The sequence below is a fragment of the Anguilla rostrata genome, chromosome 11 (assembly GCF_018555375.3).
Source record: "Anguilla rostrata isolate EN2019 chromosome 11, ASM1855537v3, whole genome shotgun sequence".
Lineage (NCBI taxonomy): Eukaryota > Metazoa > Chordata > Actinopteri > Anguilliformes > Anguillidae > Anguilla > Anguilla rostrata.
Window position 1 is genome coordinate 35,459,069 of NC_057943.1, and position 17,353 is coordinate 35,476,421.

General features: G+C 41.7%; 2 protein-coding genes across 3 annotated transcripts; both read right to left on the reverse strand.

Annotated features, from left to right (window-relative positions):
* Positions 1-2,266: 2,266 nt before the first annotated feature.
* adtrp1 (androgen dependent TFPI regulating protein 1) lies at positions 2,267-8,126 on the reverse strand. 2 transcript variants are annotated; one of them, XM_064299608.1, is made up of 7 exons: positions 7,911-8,126; positions 6,529-6,666; positions 6,291-6,392; positions 5,053-5,168; positions 4,402-4,559; positions 3,893-3,977; positions 2,267-3,127 (listed from the first exon to the last, which is right to left on the reverse strand). In XM_064299608.1, exons 1-6 carry the CDS (start codon positions 8,061-8,063, stop codon positions 3,931-3,933), a joined length of 714 nt encoding a protein of 237 aa, XP_064155678.1. In that variant the 5' UTR covers positions 8,064-8,126; the 3' UTR covers positions 2,267-3,127; positions 3,893-3,930. The 2 variants fall into 2 exon arrangements, with proteins under 2 accessions (XP_064155678.1, XP_064155679.1); XM_064299609.1 differs by lacking the exon at positions 3,893-3,977 and having other exon boundaries at positions 7,911-8,125.
* Positions 8,127-8,847: 721 nt separating this feature from the next.
* On the reverse strand, positions 8,848-16,964 carry fam50a (family with sequence similarity 50 member A). The gene is made up of 13 exons (XM_064299610.1): positions 16,702-16,964; positions 15,799-15,883; positions 15,439-15,538; positions 14,599-14,762; positions 14,228-14,304; positions 13,712-13,778; positions 13,128-13,189; positions 12,826-12,902; positions 12,061-12,115; positions 11,888-11,936; positions 10,571-10,641; positions 9,996-10,106; positions 8,848-9,172 (listed from the first exon to the last, which is right to left on the reverse strand). The coding sequence occupies exons 1-13, from the start codon at positions 16,810-16,812 to the stop codon at positions 9,164-9,166; spliced, it is 1,038 nt and encodes a 345-aa protein (XP_064155680.1). The 5' UTR covers positions 16,813-16,964; the 3' UTR covers positions 8,848-9,163.
* Positions 16,965-17,353: the final 389 nt, after the last annotated feature.

Consider the following 17,353-nt stretch of genomic DNA (forward strand, 5'->3'; position numbering starts at 1 on the left):
ATGTTTTTTCAAATTGTTCTTTTGAAAATTTGAGTACATTAAAACCCAGATACATGGAGACTTTGACTCAAGTATTTTTAAAAATAGGTGAACTGCACTTCTACTAGAGTAATTATTTAATAGTTTATCTTTACCTTAACGTAAGTGTGATATTTGAGTACTTTTACCACCTGTGATCTGAATGCAGTGACAGCATATAGACTTTTTTTCCCCCAAAGATGGCATTTCTCCATTTCATTGTGCCACTGTGATAACAGATTTCTACGCTAGCAGGACAGAAATTTTAGGACAGTGCTTCCAATATTGCTTATGTTGAAAGTGATGCGATGAAAACGGTGATTGATTCAGTGTCCCGAATGTAAGCAAGTCAGGGATGTTTTACAGTCAGGAGAAAAGTTACATCATTGTTACCCGTTGAGAAGGTCTGCCGACTCTACGTCACTTTTCGGCCCTTTCAACTCGCCCAGCTCTCTCCACTGAGTAAAAGTTCTCTCTTATCTTCGCACAGCTTTTATCACTCAGCTTTTGAGATGGATAGCAGGGTTTCTTCGGTCTAGTGCTGGTTAGGCTCAATTGACTCTCTGGTGGAGCCGTGTCCCAAACAACAATGCCAGCCCTTTCTTTAATGTAACTCAAATGAGCAACTGGCTGAGAATTGTATTCTTGAGAAAAAAGAAGGGCACAGATATAAACACAACATGGCTGATGGAGATTCATAGTCAATGTAAATTTTTGAGGAAAAGCAATACTTTTACTTAAAAAAAGTTTATCACTAATGGGGTAAAATCTAATTTAAATATTTATTAATATTTGATTTATATTATTATATAAATTAAATATTTATTGTTTGAGCATCAAGTAGTGTAGTTTTTAAAAATGAACTCATTGCTGTAGAGACTAAAGATAAACCTAGTAGTTCTTATTTGTTTTTAAAGTATCCTGGCTTTTTTATGACTGTTTGTTTGTAACTTGTGAAGAGGGTGAGCAGGATCACTGAGGACTTGCCCAGCCCTTTTCAGGATAATATTTTCACACAGCTGTGCAGCTGATGTCTGATCAGTCCCAACAACCCCACATCGTGTGCTGCAGTTTTACCTGATCTTGGGTATGCATGTTGCCGATAAATAAATAAATACATAAATCAGACCAAAGGGCAAGATGCTTGTTTTTCCTTCCTGCGACACAAATCCTTACAATATTCTTTAAAAATATTGCTCTTATGCAATATTATTTATTATTAGTAGCATGATTTTGTAATGTGAGGTCTCTGGTTGTTTCCCTTGTTGGCCAGCAGGGGGACACATTCCCATTTGGACGTTCTTGGCCTTTGGAACTTTGCAGGTTATCAGGATTGATGGCTTCCTCCTGTTTGGGCTTATCGGCTGCTCGTGTGTGGAATTGACCTGCGTACATCAGACCTGCGTTTGTGTTCAGTGGTGCTCAGTCTTTGTGTTAGACCTGCGTTTGCGTTCAGTGGTGCTCAGTCTTTGTGTTAGACCTGCGTGTGTGTTCAGTGGTGCTCAGTCTTTGTGTTAGACCTGCGTTTGTGTTCAGTGGTGCTCAGTCTTTGTGTTAGACCTGCGTTTGTGTTCAGTGGTGCTCAGTCTTTGTGTTAGACCTGCGTGTGTGTTCAGTGGTGCTCAGTCTTTGTGTTAGACCTGCGTTTGTGTTCAGTGGTGCTCAGTCTTTGTGTTAGACCTGCGTTTGTGTTCAGTGGTGCTCAGTCTTTGTGTTAGACCTGCGTTCATGTTCAGTGGAGCTCAGTCTTTGTGTTAGACCTGCGTTTGCTTTCAGTGGTGCTCAGTCTTTGTGTTAGACCTGCGTTTGCTTTCAGTGGTGCTCAGTCTTTGTGTTAGACCTGCGTTCATGTTCAGTGGAGCTCAGTCTTTGTGTTAGACCTGCGTTTGCTTTCAGTGGTGCTCAGTCTTTGTGTTAGACCTGCGTTTGTGTTCAGTGGTGCTCAGTCTTTGTGTTAGACCTGCGTTTGTGTTCAGTGGTGCTCAGTCTTTGTGTTAGACCTGCGTTTGTGTTCAGTGGTGCTCAGTCTTTGTGTGTGTTGTTGTACTGAGTTGCTCCCAGCCTATGGCCTGAGCTGTCTTTCTTTCCTGTATGTTTTGCACTTTGAACCTGGCAATACAAACAGAAGCCTTTATCTAGATTTATTTTTAAGGTTCCTTTTTGTCTGTTGCTCAGAAAGAGAAGCCAAAGCATTTCTAAGGTGTATTTATGGCGGAAAGTTGAGAACATGTATAGCTAATATACCATCGAGATTAAAAATATATATTTTAATTAAATAACATTTGGACATGTCATAATTGCATTAGTAACCTTTTATGCCGTTACCTCGAAAACAATTTTGTTATTTTGTGATACTAGCGTAAATAATTTGAGATCTTGAGAAAACAGACAGTTCATTATCACGAGAAAACGGAGTAAATAAACTGTATGAATCCACGGCCTATTAGGGCTTCTGTACAAAATGGTACATACTTTAACAAACATTAAAAAGAGAGATTCCTCAACTATTATAGGCTACTCAAAGTGTCCATCCTTAATTTTTCCATTTTGATGGATTCGACTGGTGATCATAAAGTTCATTCTCACACTCCAAATACTGGAATTACATTTGAAACAAAGCTATTACTAGGAGTACAGTGAGTGCTTATTTTTCTTTTAAGATAATGCATTGGTTGCGTATTTTGGAGAAGGCCTACTGCCTAGAGACAACCAACAATGTCCTCTGACATGGTAATATTGAGCAACATATCAAACCTAATTTTGAAGATGGTTCTTGGATATTAGGTGCTTGCTCCCTTTCATGCAATTTCCTGTGCATGCTTCATTATATTTCAATACCACCAGTGGGACATAGCACATAGAGGAACAATTACAGAACTCAAACAAATTAAATCAATATTGCTAAAAACAATCGCAGAGTAAAAGGATATCAAATATGGAATGTATTTGGATTGACACTTTGAACTGAAAAGCAGCTGGACTCATGGTAAATTATGATCCCTCATTGGGTAAAGGTCTCCTGGAGTCTTGCATACAGTCCTTCCAGATCAAGAACCCCTGGTCCACCAGTTTTCTTTGAGATTCTCCTATTTCTTTTTTTTTTCTGTCCCTGAAAAGAGAAAAAATGTGTGGTCTGTGAGCACTTTCACAGAAGGAATAAACACACAAGTCCCCTGACCTGCCTCAGTAAAAACTGATATGCAAATTTTCCATGTCAGCAAAATGAGGAAACAAGTACAATCAATTTATTCTATCAAGTCTTTTCTGGACACTCGGGTCATCATTTCCATGTGTATTAATAATGATAATTAATAATTATGCAGTTGTTCATATTTGCCCGTGTACATTTGAGATGCTACATCTGGCCTACCGAAGGCTGCTCTGTGCTGTCCCTCCCCAGCCTCTGGCCTACCGTAGGCTGCTCTGTGCTGTCCCTCCCCAGCCTCTGGCCTACCGAAGGCTGCTCTGTGCTGTCCCTCCCCAGCCTCTGGCCTACCGAAGGCTGCTCTGTGCTGTCCCTCCCCAGCCTCTGGCCTACCGAAGGCTGCTCTGTGCTGTCCCTCCCCAGCCTCTGGCCTACCGAAGGCTGCTCTGTGCTGTCCCTCCCCAGCCTCTGGCCTACCGAAGGCTGCTCTGTGCTGTCCCTCCCCAGCCTCTGGCCTACCGAAGGCTGCTCTGTGCTGTCCCTCCCCAGCCTCTGGCCTACCGAAGGCTGCTCTGTGCTGTCCCTCCCCAGCCTCTGGCCTACCGAAGGCTGCTCTGTGCTGTCCCTCCCCAGCCTCTGGCCTACCGAAGGCTGCTCTGTGCCGTCCCGCCCCAGCCTCTGGCCTACCGAAGGCTGCTCTGTGCTGTCACGCCCCAGCCTCTGGCCTACCGAAGGCTGCTCTGTGCTGTCCCGCCCCAGCCTCTGGCCTACTGCTCAGGAGCATGCCTGTGTCTGTTCGGGACGCTTATGAAATCTGCAAATGGTGAACATGACATTATGTTGGAATAACATCTAATATTGTGCTTAAGTTGTTACCAGCATAAGCTAGCAAACGATAAAAAATTACTAAATAAGACAATTTAAGGGCAAGAGCAAGCTGTTCCTGTCTCCGAGTTGGAGTGAGCCATGACTGTAATGACTGTCTTTCCTACCTCGTTTCCCAGAATACACTGCAGCATCTTTTTCCTCCCTGCTGTTTCCCAGAACGCACTAAGGCCTCTCTCTTTCCTCCTGGCTGTTTCCCAGAATGCACTGTAGGCACTCTTTCCTCCCTGCTGTTCCCAGAGTGCACTGCAGCCTCTCTCTTTCCTACCTGCTGTTTCTCAGAATGCACTGCAGCCTTTCAGTTGCCTACCTCCGATTTCCAAGAATGCAATGCAGTCTTTTTTTTCCCCTACCTGTTTCCCAGAATGCAGTGCTGAGCCTCTCTCCCAGCAGGTAGAGGGGGGCCATGGTCAGTGCAGCGCCAGCGAAGAACAGCACAAGTCCACCAGGGCTGAGCTTAGCCATAATGGGGTACACCCAGATCCCAGAGGCATGGTGTATCCACAAAACCCTGGCAGCCACACACACAGAAGCACCTCAGTTAACAGCTGTCAGCTGGTCCTATTCTGTGGCTGTGGAGATGCAGGTATGCAGCATGCGTACTAATATAAAGACTCCGACCACAAGCACATTATATTACATTAATTTGGCAGATGATTTTTGATGAGTTCTTTAGATGAGTTCCAGTGTAGGAGCAACATAAGTGCTTATTTATATCTTATTTATATGAACAATAACTGACAAACACGACTACTATATACACTACATGGCCAAAAGTATGTGGACACCTGACATCCAACATCTCATCCAAAATTATGGGCCTTAATATGGAGTTGGTCCTTTGGTTCTATAACAACCTCCACTCTCCTGGGAAGGCTTTATACTAGGTGTTGGATCATTGCTGCAGGGATTTGCTTCCATTCAGCCAAAAGAGCATTATCAGGCAGGATAATGAAGTCCAGCTTGTAATGGTTGTACTGTGCTGTATGTACATTGTACTTTACCAGGCCAGATAAAGAGCATCAAAGAGAGCCAGGCCAAGGATCCCTTTGCCCCTGCTGGGGTACTGATGATGCTGCAGGCAGAGCTGGATTAGGAGCAGAGGCAGGATCCCAGTGTGCTGGAAGGGAAGAGAGTCAGCTGTTTGTAACTGCACTGTTACTGCTGTATTCCAGCTGTGTGTAACACCACGGTTACTGCTTTATTCCAGCTGCAACACCACGGTTACTGCTTTATTCCAGCTGTGACACCACTGTTACTGCTGTATTCCAGCTGTGACACCACTGTTACTGCTGTATTCCAGCTGTGACACCACTGTTACTGCTTTATTCCAGCTATGACACCACGGTTACTGCTTTATTCCAGCTGTGACACCACTGTTACTGCTGTATTCCAGCTGTGACACCACTGTTACTGCTGTATTCCAGCTGTGACACCACTGTTACTGCTGTATTCCAGCTGTGTCCTTCAGTGGACAGCTTTGGAATAACGTTCATTCCAGAAAAAGATTTTTCAAACAGTTCTAATTAGTTTCTATCAATTTACATAACTGTATATATTTGTATTACCCACAGTTGCTGCAAATATTGTGTCATTTGTAATTGTTAGATAATGAATTGTTTGTTATTTACTGTATTGCTTGTTTCACTAATTAGTTAAGTGAGATCGGTTATTAGAGATCGGTGGTAGGGGTGGTACTGTGGTGCAGTGGGTAGCACTGTCCTCTCATGGCAAGATCTTGGGTTTAAATCTCGGCTTGGGGCCTTTCTGTGTGGAGTTTGCATGTTCTCCCCGTGTTCGTGTGGGTTTCCTCCGGGTACTCCTGTTTCCTCTCACAGTCCAAAGACATGCAGATTGGCTAATTCGAAACTCTAAATTGCCCATAGGTATGAGTGTGTGAGTGAATGGTGTGTGTGCCCTGCGATAGATTGACAACCTGTCCAGGGTGTATTGCTGCCTCTCGCCCAATACATGCTGGGATAGGCTCCAGCACCCCCTGCTACTCTGCCCAGGATAAGCGGGTATAGATAATGAATAATGAATGGAATTTTCATAGCTTTTTACACTCTTGACTGGATCATTTATGTCTTATAATGATTTAGTGTTTTGTGTCTGACTGCAGCCATCACTCAGGAGTGCACCTTTGAACTGATTTGTATCACTGTCAGGATTTCTGACATAGCTCCCAGTAGCTATACGTACCTGACACATCCAAAATGAGTAAATGCTTAGAAATACTTACTAATGCATGGTTCAGCCAGGTGGGAATAATGTCATCAAGAAATTTGGGATATACCAGTTCCCGATCATAGGTATACAGTGACCAGAAGGAAATAACCACAAACTGCAGGAAGAGAGGACACAGTTAGAATCTCTTATTTATACTCCACATTTGAGCGCCAGTCAACACTCAAACTGAGGCATCAGAAAACATACACCACTCACAGGTTTTAAAATGACCCAACGTAATTTGCACTCACCATCCCAACCGGAAACACCAGTGTAGTGAAGACAGCATCTCTTATTTTGATAAGGCGCAAGGGAACTCTTTTAGGGGCTAGTAGTAGTTGGATTGCGTCGGTCAAAAAACAGATTCCAAAGAAGACTGTGTGTAGAACCTGCAGAACAACCACTGAAATGTAGAAACGCATTTCCCCTGCACACACATTTCTTCACTTACTGGGATGCACATCTTTAAAATGACTTCCAAGCAAATCTACTAAGTTACTTAGCAAAAATAAATACACTGACGTGATGATTATCTTTCACTTATATGTAGCCAATATAGATTTTCCATTTGTTTCAAATCTATGATATTTTCAACAAAAAGCGCAACTTATACGCTAAAAACACACTTAGCCCAAATGGTAAGAGCTCTTGCTTTGTATCAAATGCTCATACAATATTTCATATGATCCTTTCACCAGGCTGAACGATGCCTTTCATTCGACCAGCGCAGAGCAACCTGTATTTAAATAGGCTACTTTCCAACGCAGTTTTGCTGGAGTATGTCGCAAAAGCCTACATACCAACTTTGATGTAAAAAATATTTTTGTCAACATTCATTTGTGATTTACATAATTATGACGCTTGTCTAACCGATAAAGATAATGGATTATAACAACGGCTTTAGCGGGGATTTCAGGGTATTAATACTGTGAAGGTTAAATTCCCTTTTACTCAAAAATAAAGTATGGTTTTAAAAACAACAAATGCCTCGATGTGTTTGTAGCCTCGTCAAATTGAGAGGAAATTTGTTGCAAGCGGTTTGTTTGCTCATACTGGAACCTGGCCACATCAACAGGCGACACGCTAAAAATTGAGCTAGTCGCAAGTAGACTGACAGTTAGTCTTTGCTGGCATTCTGATACACAGTAGTTACCTGCTTGTCTGTTTCTCCACTAAAACAAGTGTGAGAGATGAACCTGTTTGACAGGTGCGTTAACCGGCTAAACGTTTTGTAGCGTACCTTGATAACACATTTTCATGTGTACATGCAAATTAAGGTCGTCCTGAGTGCGGCCAGTGCTTAAACAGAAACGTTCCCTGTTGTGTGTTATTGGATCTTAAACGTTTCTCCCCTTAAAAAAGCAATAGTAAATGGCAATCGATCGCAAACGACCTATGTCCGTGCTGAAAGTCACTGTGTTGTAAATTAAACAGGAAAACACAGCTACGAGTCCTGCCAAACTGCGCGGAAGTAGTTTTCAAACGCGGCACGTTATCTTCTTTCCAGTGAATACGTTCAACTTGATCGCTGATAAAATTGCATAATTTATAGCTAGTTTACAATACAGTAACGTTTCAGTTCAAACGCCGGTTGCTGGCTAGTATGCAATACAAGAAGACAATGTTAACTTACGAGGTTTATAAAAGTCAAGTATTTCCATCGACCTCCGTATAAAGCGATTCCAGGATGCACCTTTGAACTTTGTAAAGAGCAGTGAGACCAAAGCGTAAATATATACCACGCAAATATTGCCAAATGAATTAAGAAGCACAATTTCGGACCCATTCTACTGTTGAGCTATAGTGGTTATTTCCCACTTCTTTGCTGGGATTCTGTACAGGTACAAGGTGACTTAGAGATGCTTATCGCCATCTACTGTACTGGAGTGTGGATTGGAAGACGGTCTGATTACATTCTCAACTTAGCCTGAGAAATATGGAGGACTAAACAAAAATGAAATAAATAAATGTGTAAGTATATAAATAAATATATAAATAATGAAATCGATCAATAGTTAAACAATATTATTTTGAAATGATGCTTGTCCTTTTCACAATAAACCGATTATAATTTAAATCATAATAATGTATTTCCGAATGGCTTTTTTCATTTCATAATGACATTTTTCCGAAGGACTTATTTCCGAATGGCGATTTTATTTCTGAACGCCCTTTTTCATAAATACATATGAAAATATGCCGGGTAGCTGGGTTCCTCTTGAAATTTCGTCCCATTGGGGAGTATTTTCTTGCCACTGTTTGAGGGTTCTCCACCCACTGGGAGTTTTTTTTATTTTTAAAAAATTTTTTACCTCATGTACTTGCTATTTGGGGGTTCAGGCCTGGTGTTTGCCCTTTATGCTCCATGGAATGCTGCCCCCATAATTACATTAAAAACAAGATGATCTTGTATGATTAAAAAAATAAAAAATAAAGGTTAAAAAAACCAGTAAAGGGCTGTGTTAGACAGCCATCAGTAAACTGAATTTAGATGGCCTCTGCATTCTCAGTAATAAAGACATTTCATTTAGCAGAGCAGGATCCACCAAAAACAGCGACAACATGCAATGTAAATGGTGTGAATGTTTATTTATACCACAACTAGCATGCTGCAAAGCTCATATACAACTAGCATAGTACTAAGCTCACACAATTAAATCTTATAGATCAGGAAAGAGGAAAATAAAAGGAGTAAGAAAGAGAGGGAATACATTTACTTTCCACTCTAAAATGACTTGTGAACATTTTTGAGAAATCCCCATATTATGTTTACAAGAATCAAACTAAATCAAAAAGACAAGAGTGAATTTGTTCAAGGTTTAACACAAAGATATTCAAGGGTAATATAAATGTCAAAGGTAGATGACACAGGGTTGTTCTCTTTCTTCACCGGATCTGAAAAATAAAAGAGAAAAAGTGTTAGTGTGATAAAGCATTCAGCATTAAACCAAAATGAAAGCGTGTTTTGTGAGGACGTTCATCGTACAATGAAAAAGACCTGTAATAGTTCTAAGGTTTTTCTCCATTACACAAGAACATATGAATAAAAAAATGAGAAGAACAGGCCATTCAGCCCATATAGAACACAAGAACCTAAGAATACATAATGAGGAGAACAGGCCATTCAGCCCATATAGAGTATCCAGCACAGTATTAAGCTTGGACTTGCACCCCTTTGTGTTCTCCTGACAAGCCTGAAGAGAAGAAGTATTTTAATCTTTTCTTACAAACTTTTACATTTCGTACCTGGAACCAATTTAGTTTTGAACTTTTTTCTGAGCTTCTGTAACTTTCTGGTAACCTGGTGCCCAGTTCTGTGCTTAATACTCAAAGTGTGGTTTCACAAAAGCATTGAATATAACATCAGTATAACCATTGATTTATATTTTTCCTACATATCCCAGTATCCTGTTGGCCTTTTTTAAACTGATGTAGCACTATTCCTAGACACTGATAGTTTGTTAATTCGAGAAAGATACATTTACTGTATGACTGAGACTTGTAATAATTTTCCCATTTTAAAATGACTTTTCATATGGATATGCTCAGCAACTTTCCCATAATGCAATACAGGATTTCCAAGATTTGGTAGTTATACTTGCAGAAAGGGCAAAGAGTTTCCATAAAAGCATTAGTTAACTTAATCTACTACATGACAGTGTAGAAACATGGACGACTGAACATGTAAATATAAATAAGAAGAGAAAAGGGAACTGACGGTGTATTTGTCCCATTTCTTCTCTGGGTCATACGGCTCCCAGCGGCTAGCAGGGAAGATGTGCTTGTTCTTCTCGTACCAGCTCCTAAGCACCACTTTGCCTGCATGAGACTACAGGGGGAAATGCAACAGGCTCATAATAAACTGCCTGTACTGTGACATCACTGTGTGCAATAATAAGCTGCCTGCACTGTGACATCATCGTGTGCATTAATAGCCTGTACTGTGACATCACTGTGTGCAATAATAAGCTGCCTGCACTATGACATCACCATATGCATTAATAAGCTGCCTGCACTGTGACATCACTCTGTGCAATAATAAGCTGCACCATGTGTATATTAACAGCCTGTACTGTGACATCACTATCTGCATTTGGAGCCCTGCAGCATCATTGTTCACCATTATCACAGGGCCACAAACATTTATGTATTTATATATGTAATTATAGTATATATGTAATTGTTTTTAAAAAATATAATTTTTTTGTTTACAAACTATGCGATTATGCAAGTTTTATAAAAACTGGTTGTGTGATCACAGGGATCAAGCATGTGGAAGTACGAATACCATACCTCATCCTTTTCCACAGTGGCATCGCTTAGCAACCGCACATCCTCGTGCACATCGAAGTTAAACAGCGGTCCTGTGGTCAAAAGAGACGTTGTTAAGCTGCACACAACATTCACAGACCACATTCACTCTCAAGTCAAGGCTATTTGGGGTTAGACTAACAATCAAAGACGTTAACATTTTGAATGCTTAAAAACACAAAATAAATTCCAATGAAATGACAAAACATGCTATGTTAAATAAATGCGGTTGACAAACTAGAAGAAACGGTTGCAAAAGGGCTGATGGTTTTTATTGGGAATAAGATTTTTTTTAACAGTATTATCTTTTATTGGTTAAAATGTGTCTTCTAAGTGACGGACTTTCAGCCTACGTTTACACCGCCTGGTAAAGGTTACTTAAATCCCAGGTGAAAAGGAGCCTAGCTCTATCTGCATTATTATCTGGAATTTATATGGGTTGGTTTACCAGTAAATTGTAGGAAAGTGGTGCAATCATTGCAGCAAAGATATCTTTCATGCAGTGATTTTATTATATAGCCAACAAACAACATAAAAATGTAATAATTGCCTTAATAATGCTATCATTGATAAGTCAATAACAATAACAATTCCCCTATAAGATTATTTGATCATAAACTGAATGATGCTGATAGCTCCTGCAACTTAGTTTTCCTTAAGGTTGTTTTTCAAAGAAATGCCTAATGTCTGGGCCCTTCCTTTTCACTTGCTGCATTATTTTAAGTCAAGTCATTGACTGCAAATACAAGGAGATGAGAACGAAGATGGAGGAATTAAAATGGTGCTCTACATTGCGTGCCATAATGTGCATGTTGGTGCACGATGAAATGTTTGAAAACAACCAAAAGTGGGGGGGACAAAATAAGCATTTTTGAGAAGTGTGCTATATAATCGGTCCCACGCCCATATTGGGATGATAGGCTGGGGCTCGTACCCCTTACCTACACAGCGCAGAAAGTTTTCATGCCCTGCTTCAACCGCTTACATTACATTACATTTATTTAGCAGACGCTTTTATCCAAAAGCGACGTACAAAAGTGCATATCGTGGTCATTGGCCAACTACAAAACACAGGTTCAATAAGGTACAATGCCAATTTGGTACAGCTATTTATAGCCAATAACACAGTTCAGTTCACGCAGTGAACATTATTCTGACCTAACTTATGCGAAGCCAAACTAGGGAGAAGAACAAGCTACAATATTAGGGCAAACACAAATTACAAAAAGTGCTGGAATGGGGGTACATGTAACCTCTTCTTCATGAAATTATTTAATACAACACAAATTAAAAACTCACCACTTTTGCCTCTGGCTTTTGTCACAATGAAGTCATAGAAGCTGTGATGCTGAAAGAGAAACAAGCAATATCAGGAAAAAAGTGGGTGAACAAATGTAAGCAGGAACTTCAGGCCACAGGTCACAGTCCGTGTGAAATCTATTACTATGACTGGGAGTGTGTTGGGTTCTTACATGTGGAATGATGAGATCTTCTTTGATATACATCAGCTGCTCCACTCCAGCTGACCTAGAACAGAAAGACAATTATGCCCCACACAGGAAGCAAAATTTTTCAAACATACACGTCTCCTTCTTAACCTTTTCTCCAAATTCATAATAGCAATTCTGCCACATTAGGGGGCAGGATAAATGCACAAACAAAAGAGTGTAAGAGCTGAAGGGGTGTGTCAGGGTGTTAGGGGGCGGAGTGTAAGAGCTGAAGGGGTGTGTCCGGGTGTCAGTGGGCAGAGTGTAAGAGCTGAAGGGGTGTGTCAGTGTGTTAGTGGGCGGAGTGTAAGAGCTGAAGGGGTGTGTCCGGGTGTCAGTGGGCAGAGTGTAAGAGCTGAAGGGGTGTGTCCGTGTGTCAGTGGGCGGAGTGTAAGAGCTGAAGGGGTGTGTCAGTGGGCAGAGTGTAAGAGCTGAAAGGGTGTGTCAGTGTGTTAGTGGGCAGAGTGTAAGAGCTGAAGGGGTGTGTCCGTGTGTCAGTGGGCGGAGTGTAAGAGCTGAAGGGGTGTGTCCGTGTGTCAGTGGGCGGAGTGTAAGAGCTGAAAGGGTGTGTCAGTGTGTCAGTGGGCAGAGTGTAAGAGCTGAAGGGGTGTGTCCGTGTGTCAGTGGGCGGAGTGTAAGAGCTGAAGGGGTGTGTCAGTGGGCGGAGTGTAAGAGCTGAAAGGGTGTGTCAGTGTGTTAGTGGGCAGAGTGTAACAGCTGAAGGGGTTTATGGGTGTGCTGCAGCTTTACCTCAATTCACTGAAGTCTTTCCTGAGGACTTCCAGAGCTTTCTGCAGAAACTGCTGCATGGTGTTACCTTTCTTCATCTGCAGGTAAAAAACAAAACCAAGATGCAACATCAATACACACAGTGACAAACACGAAACCAAGGTCCTAATTCACTATTCTACTCACACAATATCAAACACAAAACAAAGATCCTCAGTCAATACCCTAGGTACACACAAGTTTACGTGAAAAACGTTCCCAGGTGTGCAGTGTGAGGCCAGTGATTTTTTTGTACTTTATGAAGACTCAAATGAACACGGCACCTTGACAGTCCTGCGGTGCCCGGAGCCGTCCCAGTAGCTGAAGGTGATCTCGATCTCCTCACCTGCAAGGACAGGTAGCACACTTTTGAGGAGGAAATGCAGACGCGGCGACATGCAGACGGAGTCGCTCAAATACCTCCCGCAATACATTACTACTACTGCTCATATAATGTGCATATCCTGCAGGGGCAAACACAGGGGCAAATGCAGCGGTTCTGCAGGGGCAAACACAGGGGCAAACGCTGCAGTTCTGCAGGGGCAAATGCTGTGGTTCTGTTGACATGGAGGGCAGCTCATAGTAGTCTCACAGTTGCCATGTTTCAGTTTCTCTTGACATTACTTTTTTAAATTATTCATGTTGAGGAATAGCACAAGGTAATCTACAAAACCATAAAGTAATCTGTGGTAATGTAAAATAACCTATGGTAGTCTAAGGTAATCTAAAGTAATCTACTGTTGTATATGCAAATCTAAGTAATCAGCAGTAATCTAATGTAAAGATAATCTGAAGTAGTCTGAAGTCTAATCTATGGTGATCTAAAGTAATCCAATGTACAATACTGGCAGTTTTTGTAGCTTCTTACTTTTTATCTTCTCTTGTTTACGCTCCCATTCCTGCCTGAGCTCCTCTCTCATACGGTTCTCTTCTTCCTAAACAGAAACATGAACAAAACAGTTATGTCTCCACAAGGAAATTAGAGAGAGGTGAGGGAGAGGCCAGGGGTGGGGTGAGGTGGTGAGGGGATGGTGAGGGAGAGGTGAGGGGTGGGATGGGGTGGTAAGGGAGAGGTGAGGGAGAAGCGAGGGGTGGGGTAGTGAGGGAGAGGCCAGGGGTGGGGTGAGGTGGTGAGGGGATGGTGAGGGAGAGGCCAGGGGTGGGGTGAGGTGGTGAGGGGATGGTGAGGGAGAGGCCAGGGGTGGGAGGCCATCAGGACCATGGACAGTGGGCACCTCTCCTACAGGCACACGTGCATCCTTTAGTCACGTGGTGCACATTTACAGACACTCTGCACATTTAAATACAAGCTGCAAATGTACGTGTCACTTCCTCATATCCATGAGCAGATGGCAGAGATAACTGATGGGCTTAGTTGACTGACCTCTCGATCCCGGTCAGGCAGGAAGCTGGTGTCCACATCCGGATTTTTGCCCAGTTTCTTCTTCTTTGCGGGAACATCTGTAAGACGAGAGTGACATCACCACACTGCTACAATGGCCTGGTCTGTCTGGCGCAGTTATACTTATGTGAGCATATTCACAGCAGCCCTTTTCACAGAGATTCAGTCAGAGGTCCAGAATGGAGGCCAGACTGTGCCAATGGCACTGGCTGGCAGCCATGCAGGACTGTGACTTGATTGGCCACAGTGACACAGAATGGGCCATGATTGGCCGCAGTTCCAATAATTTTGGAGGACACCGTTTACTCTAACTGTGGGGTTCATTCATTAATACTGATCCAGGAAACACTCACAATCCTCTTCTTCGTCTTCCAGCCTGTCATCATCTTCTTCTTCCTCCTCCTCCTCCTCCTCCTCCTCCTCATCTTCATCCTCATCTTCAGGATTAAATGAAAGGCTGGCAATCTTTCTCTTCTCTTCCTCCTTCCTCTTCCTTTCCTTCTGCTTCTCCAGCTTCCTGCAGCGAAAGGAAGTGACACGGAGCAGGTTTAGGCTGGGTCAGGACCTGTAATGACCTCACTCTACACCTGTCAATCATGCCAACTGTCAGCATCCAATACCAGAGAGAAATATTAAATACACACTCATTTTAATACATGTTTACATAAAAACACATAAAACTAACCCTTAAAGCATAAAATTTTAAAAATAAACAAAACAAATAATAATAATAATAATAATAATAATAATAATCATCATCTCAGACAAGAGATCTGAGTGTAACCATATAAATCAAAACAGTAAGCTCCAGGGGGAATGAAATAACCTTTTTCTGCATTTTTGAATCAGTTATATTACATCTAATCACAACATCTTTTAAAATACAGCTCATAGTCAATGGCAGCAAAACAGATACTTCAGGACTATGTTCTAATGAAAATACACAGTTTCTCTGTTTTAAGTGTTTGGGACAAACTGGTTGTTTCCTCTAATTACCCCATGGGGTTCAATAAAGTGTATCTTTTAACCACCCCCACACAAAATACAATTTTTAATTTATATGTTTTTAAAGTATACAAAGTTATTTCTTTTCAACACAACAAAAATTTTTCATCAGAGATATTGACATTTTAAAAAGCTTGACTATTTACTCTATTAAATATCATCTGACATGTATAAAATGTGTGACTCACAGCTGAAGTTCTTTTGACTGTTCTTTCTTGGCCAGTTGCTTCTCCCTCTCTTTCACCAGCGCCTCCTGCTTGGCTTTCATGTCATAGAGGGTAACCAGACCTGCGGAGAAAAGAACAAAGTCAGGCAAACTTTTTAAGACAGAAACGTGGGCTTGACATTGTTAGAGCCAGCACTGTCACAAGCTGTCAATCACATAGTCTCTGCAGTACAGCAATGCAGGGTAGGAGGGGCTTAAGCCAGCCAGGGATTCTGGGTTATCACTCAGTCACTTATTACCAGCTGCAACCAAACAGAATGTTGGAAAAACTTTAATATTATAAGGGAGGATCAGCTGCACATATCAATAAAAAGCTGCTTACCCACAGTGCTGGACTTCAGTTCTGCTTCCACAGCATCATAATGGGCAGAAAATTTCTTATCGATGTTGGACTTCACCATATTGTCCTAGAGAAGAGACCAGAGGCCAGATATTCTACATGTCTCCACTAAGCAACCACAATGTTGCTTCATTTGAGAGCAAGAGGAGAATAACAGGCAAGGTAACTTGAAGGCCTCTTTCACGCATCTCCTCACAGCTTTTGTACATCTAACTGTATTCTATCCAGATGCTAAAATAAAAATCCATAACTAATCAATGAAACAGCACAGTTTAAGAGTTAATATGCGGAATATTAAAGGGAGATAAGAAAATCATAAAATATAAAGCAGGTTAGCTGATTTCCGAGGGGTGCATATAGCTAAATCTAATGTAGTGTGACACAGGCGACATGGATGGGAAAACTGCAGGGTGACTGTTGGCCTTGGTGTCACCCAAGAAGGAAGAGTTACAACCTTAGGGTGTTCCCAGACTCATGAAATAGCGCCTCCCTCTGGACTCTGGACAGCACAACTGCATGCTAGTTTCATGTCTCCACACTGATCAAGAAATGTATTTGATCAGTGATTCTGAAAGTCACGTGCTGATATTGACCAACAAGAAATATCAATTTACAATATGATTCAGAGGAAGGTGCCGTGTTCCCCCCTCCACTGTCATATGGATTCGGTCGGATCGATGAGCTCAGTACGCTGGGTATTTAAACATGAACAGTTCGCCTCCCTGGAAAAGTTCTACTTCAACCAACTATCGTACTGCTCGTGCATTACCCCACTTTAGACAATCTACATTGGATTATATGTACATCTGTTTGCATACAAAGCTAACGAAGACTGTTCTTAAAGCCAAACTCTAAAAATAATTTTAATCAGCTAACGGTAGTTACCTCGGCTATTTTTTGTTTGAGTTGCTCCAGTTGTTCTCGTTCCTTTTCTCGCTTTTTCATCAGTTGCATCGCTCTTCCAGCTTCGCTGGCGGCTCCCTTATACTGCGCCATAACGTTTCTGTTTAAAACAAACAGCTAACCGCTCGAAAATACAAACAAATTAATGTCGGAGTTGCGAAAACAGACCCCGCAGTTCACTACACATACGCACTCCACTTTCAACGCAACAAAACAGTCGCAGACAAATGTCGTCACTGCCTTCTCCATCCGCCTCTTGTGATTGGTCCACACTTCCAATTCCGGCTTGTTGGTGTTTGTATTGTCCAGGGGACCAGGGATTGCCATTCTCCGTGAAGCTCATTTATCTTATTTATCTGTTTGGTTTTGAAGACCAGGCCACCCACATAAAGAATCCATGGCCATAATACCAATGTTAGTTATTTAATTTTAATAATTTATGTTACAACATTTTTTAGATGGATGTACAGCACCGTAGCCAGGTTGTGTTCGTTAATATTATTTGATTGTTAATGCCTCTCATGTTATTATGGCGTTGGGTTGTTTGTATGTGGTCCCTTCCCCTGGAATATGACATGCAGAGGTCTGGCTATGCTCTGTCCCATCTGGAGATTTCTTTGACCATTTCTCAAAA

Coding starts and splice junctions, on each gene's coding strand:
- fam50a (XM_064299610.1), bottom strand. CDS start 16,812: ATGGCGCAGTATAAGGGAGCCGCCAGCGAAGCTGGAAGAGCGATGCAA. Junction 14,305..14,598: donor GGAAGACGAAGAAGAGGATT/GTGAGTGTTTCC, acceptor CTCGTCTTACAG/ATGTTCCCGCAAAGAAGAAG. Junction 12,903..13,127: donor GGCACCGCAGGACTGTCAAG/GTGCCGTGTTCA, acceptor TTTTACCTGCAG/ATGAAGAAAGGTAACACCAT.
- adtrp1 (XM_064299608.1), bottom strand. CDS start 8,063: ATGGGTCCGAAATTGTGCTTCTTAATTCATTTGGCAATATTTGCGTGG. Junction 6,393..6,528: donor TGGTGTTTCCGGTTGGGATG/GTGAGTGCAAAT, acceptor CTCTTCCTGCAG/TTTGTGGTTATTTCCTTCTG. Junction 5,169..6,290: donor CCTGGCTGAACCATGCATTA/GTAAGTATTTCT, acceptor CTTCCCTTCCAG/CACACTGGGATCCTGCCTCT.